At 42.7% G+C, this 22,440-nt stretch overlaps 1 protein-coding gene across 1 annotated transcript in view; it reads left to right on the forward strand.

Moving 5' to 3' along the window:
* The window catches only part of LOC110489225 (protocadherin-11 X-linked), a 305,718-nt gene extending 285,487 nt beyond the window's left edge, over nt 1-20,231 (forward strand). The window contains exon 7 of the mRNA XM_090198896.1: nt 17,976-20,231. Within this exon, the coding sequence (XP_090055022.1) occupies nt 17,976-18,421 (446 nt within the window). The 3' untranslated portion in view covers nt 18,422-20,231. The remainder of the gene's footprint in view (nt 1-17,975) is intronic.
* Nucleotides 20,232-22,440: the final 2,209 nt, after the last annotated feature.

The raw sequence follows: 22,440 nt of genomic DNA on the forward strand, positions 1-22,440 counted from the left end.
TGACCAGGGCCCACAGTGGTGTACTATGTGACCAGGGCCCACAGTGGTGTACTATGTGATCAGGGCCCACAGTTGTGTACTATGTGACCAGGGCCCACAGTGGTGTACTATGTGACCAGGGCCCACAGTGGTGTACTATGTGACCAGGGCCCACAGTGGTGTACTATGTGACCAGGGCCCACAGTGGTGTACTATGTGACCAGGGCCCACAGTGGTATACTATGTGATCACAGTGGTGTACTATGTGACCAGGGCCCACAGTGGTGTATTATGTGACCAGGGCCCACAGTGGTGTACTATGTGACCTGGGCCCACAGCGGTGTACTATGTGACCAGGGCCCACAGCGGTGTACTATGTGACCAGGGCCCACAGCGGTGTACTATGTGACCACAGTGTTGTACTATGTGACCAGGACCCACAGTGGTGTACTATGTAGGGAATAGTGTGCCATTTGGGAGGCCGAAAAAAATAACTTATGCGGTTTCATCTATTTATTATCTCTGAACATTAGATGAGTACTGTATATCCTCTGAGTGTAAGTAAAGGTATGTTTCTCACATCAAGCCTATGGTGAACCCAAGTTGCAAAGGGGATTTAACGTGGCCCCTCAGGGCCCCCATATAATCCCCTTACACTTCAAAAGAACAAACATGTTTACTGTATTTGTGGCATTCATGCCACCGTGTAGTATTAATTCACGACCAACACTGATCAGACTGACTAACAACATGCTGGTGATACATTTGTCATTCAGGCCTTGTAGATAGCTAGGGGAAAGCTGTGATTCGGTGTCTTTCAGTCTAGGCTTGATGAAGGGATTAAAGAGAATGGGTGAACTGAACTGACATATACAGTAGATTCAATGCAGAGTTGAGTTCAAATTAAGTTTCAGTTCATCCCTATGCAATACAGAGTTGAGTTCAAATTGAGTTTCAATTCATTCCTATTCAATGCAGAGTTGAGTTCAAATTAAGTTTCAGTTCATTCCCAAATGTCACCTGTAACTGGATGTGATGGAAATGGCTCTATTAGAAGTATTCACGTGTTATGCCCAAGGTCATTGAAGGAGATGAGTTTTCATTGAAAGGTAAATTGTCCTACCTGATAAGGTTCAGCTAATTAGCAGTATTACAAATAATAACGATACTTCTACTACTGCTACTAATAATAACAATATGAGTAATACCAATAAGAACAGCAGTAATAATAATAATAACAGCAACAATAACAACAATAATAATAACACTAATAATAACAGCAACAATAACAACAATAATAATAACACTAATAATAATAATAACAGCAACAATAACAACAATAATAATAACACTAATAATAATAATAACAGCAACAATAACAACAATAATAATAACACTAATAATAATAATAACAGCAACAATAACAACAATAATAATAACACTAATAATAATAATAACAGCAACAATAACAACAATAATTATAACACCAATAATAATAATAACAACAAAACATAATAATAACACCAATAATAATAATAACAAATAACAACAATAATAATAACCAATAACAATATTAATAATAATAACAACAACAATAATAACACCAATAATAATAATAGCAACACTAATAATAGTAACACTAATAATAATAATAATAATAATAACAACACCAATAATAACACCAATAATAATAATAGTAACAATAATAATAATAATAACAATAATAACAATAATAATAATAATAATAACACTAATAATAATAACAATAATAATAATAATAATAACAATAATAATAATAATAATAATAACAATAATAATAACAATAATAATAATAATAATAACATTAATAATAATAACAATACAACAATAGGGCAACTACATGTATCAGAAGGAAGTTGCTGTCTTCCCTCATCGAACTTGTTCTCAACTGGCCTATCTGGTTATATATAAGTGAAATAAAAAAAATAGAACATTGTCATAGAGATGCTATTGGTATCTTTATGAAGTGGTGTCTGTCTTCTCTCAGTGAATAGAATATTAACATAGAGATGCTGTTGGTGTCTTTATGAAGTGGTGTCTGTCTTCTGTCAGTGAATAGGACATTATCATAGAGATGCTATTGGTATCTTTATGAAGTGGTGTCTGTCTTCTCTCAGTGAATAGGACATTATCATAGAGATGCTATTGGTATCTTTATGAAGTGGTGTCTGTCTTCTCTCAGTGAATAGAATATTAACATAGAGATGCTGTTGGTGTCTTTATAGAGTGAGTAACACAGTGCCGGCCTTGAATAGACTGCAGGCCAGAACACAGAGTCTGATGACGTCATGCAGCATAGGATGAGCCATGGATTCTCTGAGCTCACATTGATAAATGACAGTCTGCTAAATGACAGTCTGCTAAATGACAGTCTGCTAAATGACAGTCTGCTAAATGGCTCAAATGTAACTGTAGTTGAAAGACGTGTTGAGGTTGGGGAGGAAGACAGATCAGTAGAAGTGTTGAGGTTAGGGGAGGAAGACAGATCAGTAGAAGTGTTGAGGTTATTGGAGGAAGACAGATCAGTAGAAGTGTTGAGGTTAGGGGAGGAAGACAGATCAGTAGAAGTGTTGAGGTTAGTGGAGGAAGACAGATCAGTAGAAGTGTTGAGGTTAGGGGAGGAAGACAGATCAGTAGAAGTGTTGAGGTCAGGGGAGGAAGACAGATCAATAGAAGTGTGGAGGTCAGGGGAGGAAGACAGATCAATGGAAGTGTTGAGGTTAGGGGAGGAAGACAGATCAGTAGAAGTGTTGAGGTTATGGGAGGAAGACAGATCAGTAGAAGTGTTGAGGTTATGGGAGGAAGACAGATTGATAGAAGTGTTGAGGTTATGGGAGGAAGACAGATCAGTAGAAGTGTTGAGGTTAGGGGAGGGGAGGAAGACAGATCAGTAGAAGTGTTGAGGTTATGGGAGGAAGACAGATCAGTAGAAGTGTTGAGGTTAGGGGAGGAAGACAGATCAGTAGAAGTGTTGAGGTTAGGGGAGGAAGACAGATCAGTAGAAGTGTTGAGGTTAGTGGAGGAAGACAGATCAGTAGAAGTGTTGAGGTTAGGGGAGGGGAGGAAGACAGATCAGTAGAAGTGTTGAGGTTATGGGAGGAAGACAGATCAGTAGAAGTGTTGAGGTTAGGGGAGGAAGACAGATCAGTAGAAGTGCTGAGGTTAGTGGAGGAAGACAGATCAGTAGAAGTGTTGAGGTTAGGGGAGGAAGACAGATCAGTAGAAGTGTTGAGGTTATGGGAGGAAGACAGATCAGTAGAAGTGTTGAGGTTAGGGGAGGGGAGGAAGACAGATCAGTAGAAGTGTTGAGGTTATGGGAGGAAGACATATCAGTAGAAGTGTTGAGGTTAGGGGAGGAAGACAGATCAGTAGAAGTGTTGAGGTTAGGGGAGGAAGACAGATCAGTAGAAGTGTTGAGGTTAGGGGAGGGGAGGAAGACAGATCAGTAGAAGTGTTGAGGTTATGGGAGGAAGACAGATCAGTAGAAGTGTTGAGGTTATGGGAGGAAGACAGATTAATAGAAGTGTTGAGGTTAGGGGAGGAAGACAGATCAGTAGAAGTGTTGAGGTTAGGGTAGGAAGACAGATCAGTAGAAGTGTTGAGGTTAGTGGAGGAAGACAGATCAGTAGAAATGTTGAGGTTAGGGGAGGAAGACAGATCAGTAGAAGTGTTGAGGTTAGGGGAGGAAGACAGATCAGTAGAAGTGTTGAGGTTAGGGGAGGAAGACAGATCAGTAGAAGTGTTGAGGTTAGGGGAGGGGAGGAAGACAGATCAGTAGAAGTGTTGAGGTTAGGGGAGGAAGACAGATTAATAGAAGTGTTGAGGTTAGGGGAGGAAGACAGATCAGTAGAAGTGTTGAGGTTATGGGAGGAAGACAGATCAGTAGAACTGTTGAGGTCAGGGGAGGAAGACAGATCAATAGAAGTGTTGAGGTTAGGAGAGGAAGACAGATCAGTAGAAGTTTTGAGGTTAGGGGAGGAAGACAGATCAGTAGAAGTGTTGAGGTTATGGGAGGAAGACAGATCAGTAGAAGTGTTGAGGTTATGGGAGGAAGACAGATTGATAGAAGTGTTAAGGTTAGGGGAGGAAGACAGATCAGTAGAAGTGTTGAGGTTAGGGGAGGAAGACAACCTCAACACTTCTACTGATCTGTCTTCCTCCCAAAACCTCAACACTTCTTCTGATCTATGGGAGGAAGACGGATCAGTAGAAGTGTTGAGGTTATGGGATATAGACACATCAGTAGAAGTGTTGAGGTTATGGGAGGAAGACAGATTGATAGAAGTGTTGAGGTTAGGGGAGGAAGACAGATCAGTAAAAGTGTTGAGGTTAGGGTAGGAAGACAGATAAGTAGAAGTGTTGAGGTTAGTGGAGGAAGACAGATCAGTAGAAGTGTGTAGGTTATTGGAGGAAGACAGATCAGTAGAAGTGTTGAGGTTAGGGTAGGAAGACAGATAAGTAGAAGTGTTGAGGTTAGTGGAGGAAGACAGATCAGTAGAAGTGTTGAGGTTAGGGGAGGAAGACAGATCAGTAGAAATGTTGAGGTTAGGGGAGGAAGACAGATCAGTAGAAGTGTTGAGGTTAGGGGAGGAAGACAGATCAGTAGAAGTGTTGAGGTTAGGGGAGGAAGACAGATCAGTAGAAGTGTTGAGGTTAGGGGAGGAAGACAGATCAGTAGAAGTGTTGAGGTTATGGGAGGAAGACAGATCAGTAGAAGTTTTGAGGTTAGGGGGGGGAAGACAGATCAGTAGAAGTGTTGAGGTTAGGGGAGGAAGACAGATCAGTAGAAGTGTTGAGGTTAGGGGAGGAAGACAGATCAGTAGAAGTGTTGAGGTTAGGGAAGGGGAGGAAGACAGATCAGTAGAAGTGTGGAGGTTAGGGGAGGAAGACAGATCAGTAGAAGTGTTGAGGTTAGGGGAGGAAGACAGATCAGTAGAAGTGTTGAGGTTAGGGGAGGAAGACAGATCAGTAGAAGTGTTGAGGTTAGGGGAGGAAGACAGATCAGTAGAAGTGTTGAGGTTAGGGGAGGAAGACAGATCAGTAGAAGTGTTGAGGTTAGGGGAGGAAGACAGATCAGTAGAAGTGTTGAGGTTAGGGTAGGAAGACAGATCAGTAGAAGTGTTGAGGTTAGGGGAGGAAGACAGATCAGTAGAAGTGTTGAGGTTAGGGGAGGAAGACAGATCAGTAGAATTGTTGAGGTTAGGGGAGGAAGACAGATCAGTAGAAGTGTTGAGGTTAGGGGAGGAAGACAGATTGATAGAAGTGTTGAGGTTATGGGAGGAAGACAGATCAGTAGAAGTGTTGAGGTTAGGGGAGGGGAGGAAGACAGATCAGTAGAGTGGCATAGCTATTTTTATTGGCCCCTCCCCTATAGAATGTTATAATGTTCTGTCCTCTTGTGCATTATCTTCATCAGCATGGATGGAATTATATGTATGTATGAATAGTATGAATAGCATAGTATGAATCCACTCAATTTCACCGTATTTTAGTTTTCAGAGTTGCATACAAAAGGAAATATACATTTCAACACTGAAATAATGTCATAATAGTGGATATTACCGTAGCTGCGTTTGTTTCAATGGAGTCTGAATCGGGAGTCTTTCGTTACTGTGTGAGTTGAAATGAACTCCAGCAGAATCCCAGGGAGAGCTGTAGGATCCTCCTGACTTCTTACTCTGGAGAAATCACCTCATATTTCTAGTATATTTTCTTTCTGTGTTGTTGTGGATCCTCCTGACTTCTTACTCTGGAGAAATCACCTCATATTTCTAGTATATTTTCTTTCTGTGTTGTTGTGGATCCTCCTGACTTCTTACTCTGGAGAAATCACCTCATATTTCTAGTATATTTTCTTTCTGTGTTGTTGTGGATCCTCCTGACTTCTTACTCTGGAGAAATCACCTCATATTTCTAGTATATTTTCTTTCTGTGTTGTTGTGGATCCTCCTGACTTCTTACTCTGGAGAAATCACCTCATATTTCTAGTATATTTTCTTTCTGTGTTGTTGTGGATCCTCCTGACTTCTTACTCTGGAGAAATCACCTCATATTTCTAGTATATTTTCTTTCTGTGTTGTTGTGGATCCTCCTGACTTCTTACTCTGGAGAAATCACCTCATATTTCTAGTATATTTTCTTTCTGTGTTGTTGTGGATCCTCCTGACTTCTTACTCTGGAGAAATCACCTCATATTTCTAGTGTATTTTCTTTCTGTGTTGTTGTGGATCCTCCTGACTTCTTACTCTGGAGAAATCACCTCATATTTCTAGTATATTTTCTTTCTGTGTTGTTGTGGATCCTCCAACGACAGTCCTCTTACCGTCAGAAACAGAAACATTAACATAAACCTCAAAAATATAACTACCTCTGTGATTTTTTTTGAAAGGGAGTTACTGTCACCTGAAAAAGGCATTTTTTGTTGTTGCCGTTAACGTGTATACCCAAACGGTACTATGCATGGCTGGAGAAACGGCAGTGAAGTCAACGTCAAAAACTAGTCACATACCTCTGGTTTATTGAATCAAAACGTGTCAGTGTGCTTTCATGTTATTCGGTGATACACTGCTATAGTTTCCTGTTCCAACACACTGATATATATATATATATATATATATATATATATATATATATATATAAATGATCCATGGTTAGCAGTGAACTCTTTCTCTGAAAGCTCTGCCCTTTCCGGGACAACCCCTGGACAGACAGCCAGTGGACCTATCACTGAGTAGAAATAGGACAGAATTCATTATTCAAGAGAGGTTTTGGTGAAAAATTAATACTTGCCCCATGAGGAGACAATGTACCGCTTCAAAAAAAGTCAAACCTTTAAATGAGAATATATGTGTGGGGGCCTGAAGTACAGTTGTCTGCCCCTCGTATGAATCATGTTCTCACACAACATAGCTACACTCCTAGAAAAGCATGGTGCTATCCAGAACCAGTATGGGATTGTTCTACTCAGCTATGCGTTTGAGGTGTGTGTGAGTGTGTGTGTGTGCGCGTGCGTGCATGCGCGCGCGTGCGTGCGTGCGTGCGTGTGTGCGTGCGTGTGTGCGTGTGTGCGTGTGTGCGTGTGTGTGTGTGTGTGTAGTGTGTGTGTGTGTGTACTGTGTGTGTGGCCACACCTTATGGATTACACATTTAAGCAGCACCTGAAATGCTTGCCAATATTTTTGGCCCGCAAAAGTAATTTACATTTTACTGGAGGTCATTGTTCCTGGTTCGAGAATGTAAGTCAGGGTAAATTGAAAGCCTCGTTACTTTAGATGGATTTACTTCAGTAACACAAATGAAAAAGCCAGCAGTAGACGGTTGCTTATCTTTTACCATCCCCTCGGTGGCGATGCGTTGTTAAAGATTATACAGAGTCTTAGATCACTCATGTACAGAGATGATGACACCAGCGTTTGGCATCTTGCTTCCTGCCTGCCAGTTAACAGTTGAAAGATGGACTCCGTTGACGCCATTGTATCCACTTACTATCTGCCTGACCACTGAGCCAATAACAATAATGTATGGCGAAGGGAAAAAAAGTAACACATCATTAATGACTGCAAAATATATAACATATTCAGTGGCACATAGTTTATTTGCCCTCCTTCTCTCCTCCATGGAAATGCATTGAAGGTACAGATTATTCAGAGAGCAGAGAAGCACTTCAATGTTTATTTTATTCATTCTTGTTTTCCATAATAATTGGGAGCACAATGGGTCAGTGTGATAAATGCTTGTGACATGTATAGAATGTAACCAGTCTAACTCGCGGCTTGTAGCTAGTTTCGCTGTCCTTTGTGAAGGCCTCTTTCTATTTGAATCACAGACTGACTGTACAATAACCTTACTATAGTATACTATAGGTACTATGGTTCAACAACTACTGCTCATCCAGGTGGACACATTAGGCCATTTATCCTTCTATAGGCCCAAAGTATGTCAGTGTAAGCTAGTGCGTTTTCTATGTATTTCTCTCCTCAGACAATATCTATAGGTTAAATCTCACTCTATCAAACTATTTCATCTACTTTCTATAAAAGTTTACTACAGTCTCCATTTTACATAAATCTTCAGTCACAAACATTTCGGACATTTACTTTAGCTGCAATGAATTTTTTAAGGGAAGAACCGGTTTAGTTTCCTCCTGATAAATAGGCATACATGAGTAACTTCTCTGTAGCCACACACCTACACAATATATATAATCACTGTTCTTTGCCAAGATCAAAAATGTGTGGCTGAGATGGAATGCCGCTCCTCCTTCAGTCTAGCAACCTCTGCCATTATGGTGATTAGGGCTGATTGTTCTGCTAGTCCCATGCTGTGCCTGCATCCTAAACGCCACCCTAAAGTAGCTCACTATAACCCTATGCCTTACGTAGCTCACTACTTTTGACCGTATCCCTATGAGATACCTTATGGGGCCCTGGTTGAAAAAAATAGTGCCCTATATAGGGAATAGGGTGGCGTTTTTGGGACGGGCTGTATGTGTGTTTGGTCAGCACTGATTGTGTTGATGCTGACAGCCCCCATGATCGCCGTTCATCCGTCAGTCCTCAAGGTCATCTCACGTAACGAAGGAGATCAATCAGTACCGTCACCACGACAACACAGAGGAAAAAAACGAAAAGTCAAGGGTCACCACGGAGAGAATAAAAACAGCTTGGCCCATTATTGTTGTTTCTGTTTGTATTGATTGAAATCAGAGTTATAGAGTAGTATGTCTTTTATTATGCTGTCAGACTTTCAGAAAGAAAGAATAGCTGCGGAATTGTATGCGTCTTCCATGAATGTATGCTGTCGGGACTTGGAAAGTAAATTGTGTTAGGTACATTTAAAAAAAAAAAGATTAGCCCATGACTGACTAATTGCTGATCATTTTTTTGTTGATAGAAATCCTAGCTACAGAGCAGAGCAGTAGGTATAACTTGTTGTACATTTCTATGCGGTCAGACAGAAAGTAAAAGGAGAGGGTAGTTGAACAGCATGGCTGGATGATTGACTACTGCATTTATATTCAATTAAGTCTATATATTGTCCAAGGGGGTGTTTATGTCGAGAGAAACAAAAAGCTGTCTCTTCAATCCAGCAACATGTATTTAATCAACACTAACAAAAAGAGCGAAACAAGTGTTTGACACAGGGTGTTCTGGGTAATCCTTTCTTTCTCTGTGCACTTTGTCCTATCTTTGTTCCTTTGTTATTTGTTTGGGTGTTCTAATCTCAACCCAGTCAATAATATTCTTTGTTGTCTGAAATTGTGTGTCAAAAAAAAAAAAAACGACATTGTCCTTTGTTGAAAGTACCTCTCTGTGACTTTTCTGTTCTCAACTCCCAGATAAAGCAATCATTAGATGTTGTTTTCTACCTGCAATTACTCTCAGTTACAATGGGTCAAATACGAGAGAACAGGAGAGGGGGAGAGATGGAGCGGACTAGGGGTAGATGGATTGCAGGAGTGGAACAGTATGGGTCCCTGAAGTGCTGATAAATACATACTCAGCTCAGGGACTGGCCATTGTGTGACGATGAACCTTGGTGAATGCATCAAATGAAATTAGCCTGGAGTATATATGAATGACCTTTTTCCTCCTTATCTCAGATGCATTGTCTGTTTTAAGGAGCCCATTCGTTACCTGCTGTTGAAAAGTAGAAAGACAGAGGAAAAGGACAATGCCATCCTCACCAATGCAGTCTTCTCTATGAGAGCTGGGCCGGTGAAATCCATAACAAAGTAACTGTGATAAACACCATTCATAACATTATTTTAGACATTTCACAATGTTATCCTAATTTCTCCACTTCATGTACTATTACATTACTGTACTGTACCGTCACATATACAATAATGGTTATGTCAGAGGCTCTGACAATCATCATGTCCAATCTGTCCTACACAGCCACCTTGATCTCCCTGATACATCAGCCAAAACTCCTACACAGCCATGTTGACCTCTCAGACAAGTCAGCCAGACCTCCAACACAGCCATGTTGACCTCCCTGACACATCAGCCAAAACTCCAACACAGCCATGTTGACCTCTCAGACAAGTCAGCCAAACCTCCAACACAGGCATGTTGACCTCTCAGACAAGTCAGCCAAACCTTCAACACAGCCATGTTGACCTCCCTGATACATCAGCCAAACCTCCTACACAGCCATGTTGACCTCCCTGATACATCAGCCAAACCTCCTACACAGCCAGGTTGACCTCCCTGATACATCAGCCAAACCTCCAACACAGCCATGTTGACCTCTCAGACAAGTCAGCCAAACCTCCAACACAGCAATGTTGACCTCCCTGACACATCGGCCAAATCTACACAGCCACGTTGACCTCCCTGATACCTCAGCCAAACCTCCAACACAGCCATGTTGACCTCTCAGACAAGTCAGCCAAACCTCCAACACAGCAATGTTGACCTCCCTGACACATCAGCCAAACCTCCTACACAGCCACGTTGTCTCCCTGACACATCGGCCAAACCTCCTACACAGCCATGTTGACCTCCCTGACACATCGACCAAACCTCCTACACAGCCACGTTGACCTCCCTGACACATCAGCCAAACCTCCTACACAGCCACGTTGACCTCCCTGATACATCAACCAAACCTCCAACACAGCCATGTTGACCTCTCAGATACATCAGCCAAACCTCCTACACAGCCACGTTGACCTCCCTGACACATCAGCCAAACCTCCTACACAGCCACGTTGACCTCCCAGACAAGTCAACCAAACCTCCTACACAGCCACGTTGACCTCCCTGATACATCAGCCAAACCTCCAACACAGCCACGTTGACCTCACTGATACACCAGCCAAACCTCCTACACAGCCACGTTGACCTCCCTGACACATCGGCAAACCTCCAACACAGCCACGTTGATCTCCCTGACACATCGGCAAACCTCCTACACAGCCACGTTGACCTCCCTGATACATTGCCAAACCTCCTACACAGCCACGTTGACCTCCCAGACATGTCAGCCAAACTTCCTACACAGCCATGTTGACCTCCCTGACACATTAGCCAAACCTCCTACACAGCCATGTTGACCTCCCTGATACATCAGCCAAACCTCCTACACAGCCACGTTGACCTCCCAGACAAGTCAGCCAAAACTCCTACACAGCCATGTTGACCTCTCAGACAATTCAGCCAGACCTCCAACACAGCCATGTTGACCTCCCTGACACATCAGCCAAAACTCCAACACAGCCATGTTGACCTCTCAGACAAGTCAGCCAAACCTCCAACACAGGCATGTTGACCTCTCAGACAAGTCAGCCAAACCTTCAACACAGCCATGTTGACCTCCCTGATACATCGGCCAAACCTCCTACACAGCCATGTTGACCTCCCTGATACATCAGCCAAACCTCCAACACAGCCATGTTGACCTCTCAGACAAGTCTGCCAAACCTTCAACACAGCCATGTTGACATCTCAGATGCATCAGCCAAACCTCCAACACAGCCATGTTGACCTCCCTGACACATTGGCCAAATCTCCTACATAGCCACGTTGACCTCCCTGATACCTCAGCCAAACCTCCAACACAGCCATGTTGACCTCTCAGACAAGTCAGCCAAACCTTCAACACAGCAATGTTGACCTCCCTGACACATCAGCCAAACCTCCTACACAGCCACGTTGTCTCCCTGACACATCGGCCAAACCTCCTACACAGCCACGTTGACCTCCCAGACAAGTCAACCAAACCTCCTACACAGCCAGGTTGACCTCCCTGATACATCAGCCAAACCTCCAACACAGCCACGTTGACCTCCCTGATACACCAGCCAAACCTCCTACACAGCCACGTTGACCTCCCAGACAAGTCAACCAAACCTCCTACACAGCCAGGTTGACCTCCCTGATACATCAGCCAAACCTCCAACACAGCCACGTTGACCTCCCTGATACACCAGCCAAACCTCCTACACAGCCACGTTGACCTCCCAGACATGTCAGCCAAACTTCCTACACAGCCATGTTGACCTCCCTGACACATTAGCCAAACCTCCTACACAGCCATGTTGACCTCCCTGATACATCAGCCAAACCTCCTACACAGCCACGTTGACCTCCCTGACACATCGGCAAACCTCCTACACAGCCACGTTGACCTCCCAGACAAGTCAGCCAAACCTTCTACACAGCCACGTTGACCTCCCTGACACATCAGCCAAACCTCCAACACAGCCACGTTGACCTCCCTGACACATCAGCCAAACCTTCAACACAGCCACGTTGACCTCCCTGACACATCGGCAAAGCCCTACATCTTTCCAATGCACACCATCCTTTTTCATTGCCTCACAATTTCATATTGACTCTCTCTCGCCCACTGCTCATGCCCTTGTCGCTGGTGACAATGACAACGCTTGTCACCCTTTATTGCCTTCTCCGAGATTATACCCTTCCTTATCTTCTGATAAAAGTAAAGAAAAACGAAATAAAATTGGGTTAGCTGCAAATAACTGGGGTAATTTAATCTCCATAGTAACCAACTCTGAAGTCTCTGGAAAATGTTTGGCTAGATATACACCGCTGAATGGGATATGTCATGGTTTCCATACAGACGGATGCTGTGATGGTTTTTACCGTGGCATTTCACTTATTACCCTGCCTGTTTACATTCCACGGGAAACATGGGATACGCCTGTCTGTCTTTTAAGTTTGTAATTTCATAAACATATCATGAAATCATGTGCTTCCCATCTCTGAAACTATCAATCACTCATGAGATGGGTCTTGAGGGGCTGAAATATGAATGTTGAGAGAGTGCTGAGGAAATGAAACACATCCAGGGAGTATTTAATATGTGGTTATATTTTTTCTCTGATTCTGGTGTCAAATGAAACATGGTCTTCTTACGCAAAATGATGCTTGTGACTAGGTCTGTAGTGGGAAAAAAAATAGCATCGGTCCATTTTGTCTAGTGCCTATGGGCTCAACCAGTCCCATTATTAATAATGGCCATCCATTTGCCTATCCTGATGTACAGTTGGAGTGTTGAGGCAATAGAAGATGATAAAGTCTTGGTAATTACAAACAACATTATTTATCCATCTCTCTTTATTTATTTTGTGGGCAGGTCTTAATAGTGAACCTGTTGCAGATGTTCTTTATTTAATGAGGCAAGTCAGTTAAGAACAAATTCTTATTTTCAATGACGGCCTAGGAACAGTGGGTTAACTGGTCTAGGAACAGTGGGTTAACTGCCTTGTTCAGGGACAGAACAGCAGATTTGTACCTTGTCAACTCGGGGATTTGAACTTGCAACCTTTCAGTTACTAGTCCAACACTCTAACCACTAGGCTACCCCTGCCTCCCCAATGTACAGAGTTATAGCATACTGGGTGTACAACAATGGGTTAAATGCCTTGTGCCTTGTTTTAATTTTTACCTTGTCAGCTCTGGGGTTTGATCTTGCAACCTTTTGGTTACTAGTCCAACACTCTAACCACTAGGGTCTCTGTCACCCCAGGTAGCCTAGCTATGGTGGTATGGTGGTAAACATCCTTGTATTTGTGCAGGTCTTAATTGTGAACTTGTTCCAGATTTAACCAGCTATGGTGGTAAACATCCTTGTATTTGTTTGGGAAATGTTTGTAATTCAGATTCAACCCCCTAAGGTCAATGTCCACGACCCGTAAAAATAAAAATTAGCATAATAAAAAGTTTCTCAAAAAATCTGTCAGTTTAAGTTAGAGATATCTGTGGTGAAAGGTGACAGAGCTAGAGCGGTGTTTTTCAGACCGTGACACATCCCGACAATTTGTTCTTGTCAAAAAAATCGACTGTAGCGTTTGAACGGTTTAGCAAATTACGACCCCCACTATCGAAAGATAAGACTCTCAACGAACACGTTTGGTGTTCTCCTTTTGACACCCGAAAGCGTTTTGGGACTTGTTTGCAGTCGGTACAGCTGATCTCCCAAATTTTGTCTGTAGCGTCCCAACAGTTTGGGTCACACACAATGTGCAAAGGTGTGATGAACACAAACACGTACATGTCAGTTGTGTCTACGGTACCAGTTGAAAGAAAATGATGGAAGTACACAGAACCAGTCAAAAGTTTGGACACACCTACTCCATCAAGGGTATTTCTGTATTATAACTATTTTCTACATTGTAGAATAATAGTGAAGACTTCAAAAATTATGAAATAACACGTATGGAATCATGTAGTAACAAAATATATATTTTAGACCTTAGATTCTTCTAAGTAGCCACTCTTTGCCTTGATGACAGCTTTGCACACTCTTGACCAGAGCACCCACTGACCAGAGCACCCACTGACCAGATCACCCACTGACCAGATCACCTACCGTCCAGATCACCCACCGACCGACCAGATCACCCACCGACCGACCAGATCACCCACCGACCAGATCACCCACCGACCAGATCACCCACCGACCAGATCACCCACTAACCAGATCACCCACTAACCCACTATTGAGGCACCACCTATTGAGGCACCACCTACTGAGGCACCACCTACTGAGGCACCACCTACTGAGGCACCACCTACTGAGGCACCACCTATTGAGGAACCAGATCACCCACTAACCCACTATTGAGGCACCACCTACTGAGGCACCACCTACTGAGGCACCACCTACTGAGGCACCACCTACTGAGGCACCACCTATTGAGGCACCACCTATTGAGGCACCACCTACTGAGGCACCACCTATTGAGGCACCACCTACTGAGGCACCACCTACTGAGGCACCACCTACTGAGGCACCACCTACTGAGGCACCACTTACTGAGGCACCACCTACTGAGGCACCACCTACTGAGGCACCACCTACTGAGGCACCACCTACTGAGGCACCACCTACTATATTAAAAGTAGTGCACTGTAAAGGGAATAGGGTGTCTTTTGGGTCGTAAGCCTGGTCCCTGTGGAGTGGAAACTGATACAGACTCCATTCCCTTTGAGCTGTGTAATGTGAAATGTCACAAACAGACATAGCAGCACTCCTCTGGCTGTTGTCACAGCAGCAATGACATCTCTCACTGTGACTTCACCCAGGGAAAGCACTGCCGCACCAAATACCTTACCCTCGTATTATGTGAAGTTCCCCATTCTTTGTACCGATCACTTATGTTTTGAGGGGGAGGCACTAGTGTTCCTTGCAAATGTATCGAGGCCTTGTCGCGTGTGTGTGTGTTCGTGTGTGTTCGTGTGTGTGTGTGTGTGTGTGTTCGTGTGTGTGTGTGTGTGTGTGTGTTCGTGTGTGTGTTCGTGTGTGTGTGTGTGTGTGTGTGTGTGTGTGTGTGTTCGTGTGTGTATGTGTGTGTGTGTGTGTGTGTGTTCGTGTGTGTGTGTGTGTTTGTGTGTGTGTTCGTGTGTGTTCGCGTGTGTGTGTGTGTGTGTGTGTGTGTGTGTGCGTGCGTGCGTGCGTGCGTGCGTGCGTGCGTGCGTATGTGTGTGTGTTGAATAATAGGTACCTATTTTAATGTTGTTTTTCCCTTCAGGAAAAGAAAAGAACAATTCCTTGGCAAAGACAACTACAACAGAAAAAAAAATCTCTGCTATCAAATGATTGACTCGGGGAATATAGTAAGGACTTGGCCTGATTGTGCTTGTTCAGTGAGATGCATCATTTTTTTCCCCCCCTTTAATGAAGTTAGTGACCCTCTGAAAGGTGACACATTTACTGCTCAGGAGATGTATTCACTCAGACTCAAAGGCTGGGGGGCTGAGCAGGCCATTATTGAGAGGTTTTAGGTCTCTATTCAATCTGGATTGATGAAGCGTTACATATCGTGCGCTAGAAATGCGTTTACCGTAAATTCAGTCTTCCCCTTGACACAGGAGCATTGCCTTTAAATGTCAACCACTTCAGCGATTCAGATTGAATCCAGATTGAATCCAGATTGAATATTGAATCCAGATTGAATCCAGATTGAATATTTCAGATCAGACTCCATGCACCAGGGGACTCCATGTGTCTCCTGGCAATTTGAATGAATCTACACATTTTTCACCAGTTCTTGGTCATTATAAAGCAGGTTGGCTTTTGTTTATATTCAATAAATTAATATATAGCTCCTCACTTAAAGAATGCAATTAAGTTTTGCAAACAAATAGGATTTGGTAGTTTTGGTTGGATATCAGTAATCACCCCTCAAAAGTTTGGTTTTGTAATTGGACTGGAGCAGTAATACAATAACTTCACTATTGAGAAAAATCATTGTTTAAAATTTTGAGCTGACTAGGGAATTTAATTAAACAGAGCATGCTCAACTTCTAATGTGAGATCTCAAAGCCATAGACACAGACCTAGGACCATTCAATTATTTATAACAGTGTTACTCATGCCTATGTGCAAAATTATCTCTGTGAGATAGATTGAAGCCGAGACCTGGAGGACTTGATGTGATGTCATAGCAAGGACCTCAGAACCATAAACACCGTGGGTTCCTGTTTGCTGTGGGGCATACTGTTTTACATTTTAATTACAGGAGTTGACAAGTTTTATTGCTGGGGCTCAATGTTGAGGCCTCTATCTCTTCCTGGACTCATTTCACATGTGATGTCAGCTCGAGCATAATGAGATAAGATAGTTGGAGTGCCTTGATTTCTCCCTCCCTGCTTTCTCCCTCCCCAAATCCTCTATCGCTCATAACTGTACTCATTGTACCTTGCACCTCAAATATGCTAACAAGAGTCCTAACAATAATCCTGAATGTGGATTCATGTGATTTTTTGATGTTCACATTTTTGAGTTATTGTAACTGACCAGATTTATTGAATGTCGAATAGATCACAGAATGCAAGGTGTACCATGGTGACAGTGATTTAAAAAAAAAATGCTTTGGGATTGTAAGAAATATTTAAAGATAACACACAATGCAGAGGACTAGAGGTCAAGGGAGGGAATAGGGAATTAACGATCAATGGACATGTTTGTTTTTCAGTTCAATATCTGTTTGTTTTTCAGTTCAATATCTGTTTAGAATCTCTGTATGAGGTTTCAGTCCTGGACTCATAGCTACATGTGGCAAGTTTTCATTGGTTCGAATGGGCTATACATTGAGCCTGAAACAGGATATTTGTTATTTGGCCATTGGCCAAGTTTTATTGTAAGGAATTCTAATTGGTCAACCAAAGGCTAAGGTTGGGGGTTAATAATTACATCCTACCACTTTATTCTGTGGAAAATCACTGAGGACAGGGAAGAATGAACATCAACCATCTACTTCCCAGCATAACAACTATGATTTGTTATCTTTGAATACATCTATTTTTCTCCCACTGATTTGCTTTGGGGTCTGTGTTATTGAGGGATAAAGTCAACTGCTAACAGGATGTTCTTTTAAATATTGAATACAGTAAAGTCAATCTCAGACACCAACACCAGAGACAGTTATTCTCAACTTTAAATAATCTCCTGGGAATTCATTGTCTGTTGTAGTTAAACACAGGGAACCAATGGAACACCAATGGAAATTAAACACAGGGAACCAATGGAACACCAATGGAAATTAAACACAGGGAACCAATGGAAATTAAATGCTGCTGTTTTTATTCTTCTGCAATGATTCAAACATGTATTACTGCCATTCATTTCTACAACAGGTTGACATTTACAGGTCACCTTCAGTTAAACATCTAACAGGTTGACATTTACAGGTCACCTTCAGTTAAACATCTAACAGGTTAACATTTACAGGTCACCTTCACTTAAACATCGAAAAGGTTAACATTTACAGGTCACTTTCAGATAAACATCTAACAGGTTAACATTTACAGGTCACCTTCACTTAAACATCGAAAAGGTTAACATTTACAGGTCACTTTCAGTTAAACATCTAACAGGTTAACATTTACAGGTCACTTTCAGATAAACATCTAACAGGTTATCATTCTCTTCTTGTCTTTTTCATATTTTATTCTCCTTTGTTTAATGTCCTTGTGTTGCAGCCATAGTTGAGGTGAACCTGGCCAAGGCGCTGGCGGAAGCCTCGGAGACGTGCACCCAGGAATGTCTGATCCTGGGCCACTCCGACAGCTGCTGGATGCCCCCCTCCCTGGTGACCCAGTTCCAGTCTCCGTCCAACACGGGAACCCTGCCTACCCTACCCTCCTTTGGCTTCCAGCACCAGCAGAGCTCCCCATGGGCCAGAGGAGCCAAGGCGGATGGGCGTCAGTGCCATACCCTGGGCAGGTCTGTGCCCAAAGACGATCTGGCTAAAGGGATGAACCGGCCGCAGTTCTACAACACTCTGGAAAGACACTGCAGCAGCAAGAGTAAGGAGTCTGACCCCATCAAGGTCATCCCTCTGGCAAGCTTTTCCTCATCTTCGTCAGGCCAGCAGACCCCAGCCAACGGAGGATCCTCTGCCTTCTTACATGAGCATCAGCTGTAAGGGAAGAGAGTAACACCAACCAGTTTGTCTAAAATATCTTGGTGTATATTTAACATCAGTAGTAAGGGGCTGTAAGGAGACAGAGTAACAACAACCAGTTTGTCTAAAATATCTTGGTGTATATTTAACATCAGTAGTAAGGGGCTGTAAGGGGACAGAGTTTGTCTAATGTATCTTGCTGGTTTCTGATTATTGTGTGAACATGGAATGTGGAGGAAGGGACAAAACGGTTCCTCTGTCTCCACAATGTTGTTCCTCACTCTCCACACTGTTGTTCCTCAGTCTCCACAATGTTGTTCCTCAGTCTCCACAATGTTGTTCCTCTGTCTCCACACTGTTGTTCCTCACTCTCCACAATGTTGTTCCTCACTCTCCACACTGTTGTTCCTCACTCTCCACAATGTTGTTCCTCAGTCTCCACAATGTTGTTCCTCACTCTCCACACTGTTGTTCCTCAGTCTCCACAATGTTGTTCCTCACTCTCCACACTGTTGTTCCTCACTCTCCACAATGTTGTTCCTCACTCTCCACACTGTTGTTCCTCACTCTCCACAATGTTGTTCCTCACTCTTCACAATGTTGTTCCTCACTCTCCACACTGTTGTTCCTCAGTCTCCACAATGTTGTTCCTCACTCTCCACACTGTTGTTCCTCACTCTCCACAATGTTGTTCCTCACTCTCCACACTGTTGTTCCTCACTCTCCACAATGTTGTTCCTCAGTCTCCACAATGTTGTTCCTCAGTCTCCACAATGTTGCACAGAAGTGAATCTGACAACGTCTGTAATCATATAAATGGTAGTCCTATACCAAAGTAGATCCACAACAGAAACAATTTTTGTTTGGTAGAGATTTTTGCTGATCAGTAATCAAAAATAATTTTGACCACCTATGCGTATTGGAACCACACAAACACACACTTTACTTAACGATAAACGAAACGCAAACACACAGTATAGCTTTGTGAACCCAAGTTGAATGTTGTATATGCCCAATCTCTGGTGAAATATTGCTTAGTGTATCCAGCAAGACATTCAGCTCCAGCTCCAACTGATGATCCAAGTTACTTTTTGCTCTCGTCTGAATATGTTTATTGAATCCCGTCTTGTTCAGGGGTCTGCAGACACATACCTAAGACTCAATGGACAAAAGAAAATGTCACTCTGTGTCGTGCGAACACTTTATATAAACATGCAGTACAGGGCCATCCCCCATGATATGCCCAACACTGTTTCTCTTCAGATGTTTCTTGTATGGCGAGTTACGATGCCTTTGACACCCCTTTCCCTGCCCTCTATTGCAAACCTACTCATTTTCTACATTATCTTACCCACCTAATAGGAACCTACTCATTTTCTACATTATCTTCCCCACCTAATGGGAACCTGCTCATTTTCTACATTATCTTCCCCGCCTAATGGGAACCTACTCATGTTCTACATTATCTCCCCCCACCTAATAGGAACCTACTCATTTTCTACATTATCTCCCCCACATAATAACAGCCTATTCATTTTCAACATTATCTTTCCCACCTAATAGGAACCTACTCATTTTCTACATGACCTTCCCCTGTAAAAACCACCTACTAATTTTCGACATTATCTTTCCCCTGTAATAACAAACTACTAATTTTAACATTATCTTACCCTCCTAATAACAACATACTTATTTTCTACATGATCATTCCCCATGTAATAACAACTACTAATTTTCAAAATGTTTACCCGCTTAATAACAACATACTCACATTTCTACATTATCTTTCCCCTGTAAAACAAACTACTACTCTTCAACATTATCTTACCCACCCAATAAGAACCTACTCATTTTCTACATGATCTTTCCCATTGTAATAAGAACCATACACATTTTCTACATTATCTCCTGAGAAGAAGCCTTGAACAGCACAGACAGAGGTTCCATGCAAGGAGCTATAACTTTTCTTTTCTTTTTTTTTATTTTCCCACCATTATTTCACTTCATTTATCTTCCTTTCATATAATATAACATGTATTGTAAAAAACTCGTAAATGAGTGCTATGGAGACAATTAAGAACATCTCCCAGTTGTCTAGTTACTTTGAGCTGTGATCGCCACAGTAAGTATTAGTCGTGGTTGACAGGCTCTGTAGTAGTTGTCTACTCTCACTGAAACATAATGTATTTCTAGGAGTCAGGTAATGAAAAGGTGGAGACATACAGAGTCTGGATGCAAATAGCTTTTTATTTGCTTTAATTCGTGCCCCTATATCGTCAGGATAGTAACCACTACAATGAGAGTTTCTGTATCCATACGCAAGCACCTTAAACCCGAAGGATGAATTTACCATATTCGCATATTGACATACACCCTTTTTTAAAAATGATTTATCCTACGTTTTATCCACTGTATCTTTGATGCAACCATATTTCCATAGTTTCAAGGGTGTTCATTCTGGATAACCACTGACTGTCATGGATTCGATAAACATTGCATGACCATCACCAGTTAACAGATTTAAATGAAATGTGTCCTCTAGCGGCTTGTGAAAGAAACAGGACATGTTTAGGGTATCATTCTCCCTGTAGGGTTGGACGGTAACAGGACATGTTTAGGGTATCATTCTCCCTGCAGGGTTAGACAGTAACAGGACATGTTGAGGGTATCATTCTCCCTGCAGGGTTAGACAGTAACTGGACATGTTTAGGGTACCATTCTCCCTGCAGGGTTAGACAGTAACAGGACATGTTGAGGGTATCATTCTCCCTGCAGGGTTAGACAGTAACTGGACATGTTTAGGGTACCATTCTCCCTGCAGGGTTAGACAGTAACAGGACATGTTGAGGGTATCATTCTCCCTGCAGGGTTAGACAGTAACTGGACATGTTTAGGGTATCATTCTCCCTGCAGGGTTAGACAGTAACTGGACTTGTTTAGGGTACCATTCGCTTTGACAGTAACAGGACATGTTTAGGGTACCATTCTCCCTACAGGGTTAGACAGTAACAGGAATGTTTAGGGTACCATTCTCCCTGCAGGGTTAGACAGTAACAGGACATGTGTAGGGTACCATTCTCCCTGCAGGGTTAGACAGTAACAGGACATGTTTAGGGCACCATTCTCCCTGCAGGGTTAGACAGTAACAGGACATGATTAGGGTATCATTCTCCCTGCAGGGTTAGACGGTAACTGGACATGTTTAGGGTACCATTCTCCCTGCAGGGTTAGACAGTAACAGGACATGTTTAGGGTACCATTCTCCCTGCAGGGTTAGACAGTAACAGGACATGTTTAGGGTACCATTCTCCCTGCAGGGTTAGACATTAACAGGACATGTTTAGGGTATCATTCTCCCTGCAGGGTTAGACAGTAACTGGACTTGTTTAGGGTACCATTCGCTTTGACAGTAACAGGACATGTTTAGGGTACCATTCTCCCTACAGGGTTAGACAGTAACAGGAATGTTTAGGGTACCATTCTCCCTGCAGGGTTAGACAGTAACAGGACATGTGTAGGGTACCATTCTCCCTGCAGGGTTAGACAGTAACAGGACATGTTTAGGGTACCATTCTCCCTGCAGGGTTAGACAGTAACAGGACATGTTTAGGGTACCATTCTCCCTGCAGGGTTAGACAGTAACAGGACATGTTTAGGGTATCATTCTCCCTGCAGGGTTAGACAATAACTGGACTTGTTTAGGGTACCATTCGGTTAGACAGTAACAGGACATGTTTAGGGTATCATTCTCCCTGCAGGGTTAGACAGTAACAGGACATGTTGAGGGTATCATTCTCCTTGCAGGGTTAGACAGTAACAGGACATGTTTAGGGTATCATTCTCCCTGCAGGGTTAGACAGTAACAGGACATGTTGAGGGTATCATTCTCGCTGCAGGGTTAGACAGTAACTGGACATGTTTAGGGTATCATTCTCCCTGCAGGGTTAGACATTAACAGGACATGTTTAGGGTATCATTCTCCCTGCAGGGTTAGACAGTAACTGGACATGTTTAGGGTTTCATTCTCCCTGCAGGGTTAG

This window comes from Oncorhynchus mykiss, chromosome 14 (assembly GCF_057628025.1).
Source record: "Oncorhynchus mykiss isolate SJ-2025 chromosome 14, ASM5762802v1, whole genome shotgun sequence".
NCBI classification, from domain to species: Eukaryota; Metazoa; Chordata; class Actinopteri; order Salmoniformes; family Salmonidae; genus Oncorhynchus; species Oncorhynchus mykiss.